At 66.3% G+C, this 756-nt stretch overlaps 1 protein-coding gene across 1 annotated transcript in view; it reads left to right on the forward strand.

Annotated features, from left to right (window-relative positions):
- Positions 1–756, forward strand: part of LOC104164285 (matrix metalloproteinase-9-like) — a gene marked incomplete at its 3' end in the record, with an annotated part of 3,335 nt that overhangs the window by 830 nt on the left and 1,749 nt on the right. Inside the window, exons 3-4 of the mRNA XM_009703568.1 lie at positions 108–256; positions 520–648. Of these exons, the coding sequence (XP_009701870.1) occupies positions 108–256; positions 520–648 (278 nt within the window). The remainder of the gene's footprint in view (positions 1–107; positions 257–519; positions 649–756) is intronic.

A 756-nucleotide genomic window follows, 5' to 3' on the forward strand; every position in this document is an offset into this window, starting at 1 on the left:
TCCCCTCCCGGGGCTGGGGCACATCCCCGCCGTGCGCCCACAGCAGGGTCACCCCTGCAGCACGAGCTGGGACCTGGCAGCGCTGACCCCCTGCCTCCCCCCGGTAGGGTGATGAACTACTCCCCCGACCTGGACCGTGCTGTGATTGATGATGCCTTCAAGCGGGCATTCAAAGTGTGGAGTGACGTGACCCCCCTCACCTTCACCCAGATATACAGCGGCGAGGCGGACATCATGATCATGTTCGGCAGTCGAGGTGACGTCCCTCGGGCAGGCAGGGAGTTGGGAGCTGGCTCAGCTGCGAGGAGAGGGCTGGTGATGTGTCCTGCCTGCGGGAACGTCACCCCGTGTCTTCTCGGGCTGTGGCCGGGGTCCCTTCACCCCTCCATGTGCCAACGGGCACGTGCGCATGGGGCCACCCAGGGCATGCACAGGGCTCGCGTGCTTGGGGGTCTGTGTGTGTGCTGGGGGCGAGGGGGCTCCTCTGGCAGGGGTCTCTGAGTGTAGTTGTCCCTGCAGAGCATGGGGACGGGTACCCCTTTGACGGCAAGGATGGGCTCTTGGCCCACGCCTTTCCCCCGGGCCGGGGCATCCAGGGTGATGCCCACTTCGATGATGACGAGTTCTGGACGCTGGGAACCGGCTTAGGTAAGTGCAGGGCCTGGCGGGTCAGGGGGGGCCGATGGCACCCACCCCAGCCCCATCGCTGAGTTGCCCCTTTCCCGAGCAGTGGTGAAGACCCGCCATGGGAATGCC

The sequence above is a fragment of the Cariama cristata genome, unplaced genomic scaffold (assembly GCF_000690535.1).
Source record: "Cariama cristata isolate BGI_N322 unplaced genomic scaffold, ASM69053v1 scaffold25387, whole genome shotgun sequence".
In the NCBI taxonomy this organism is placed as follows: Eukaryota; Metazoa; Chordata; class Aves; order Cariamiformes; family Cariamidae; genus Cariama; species Cariama cristata.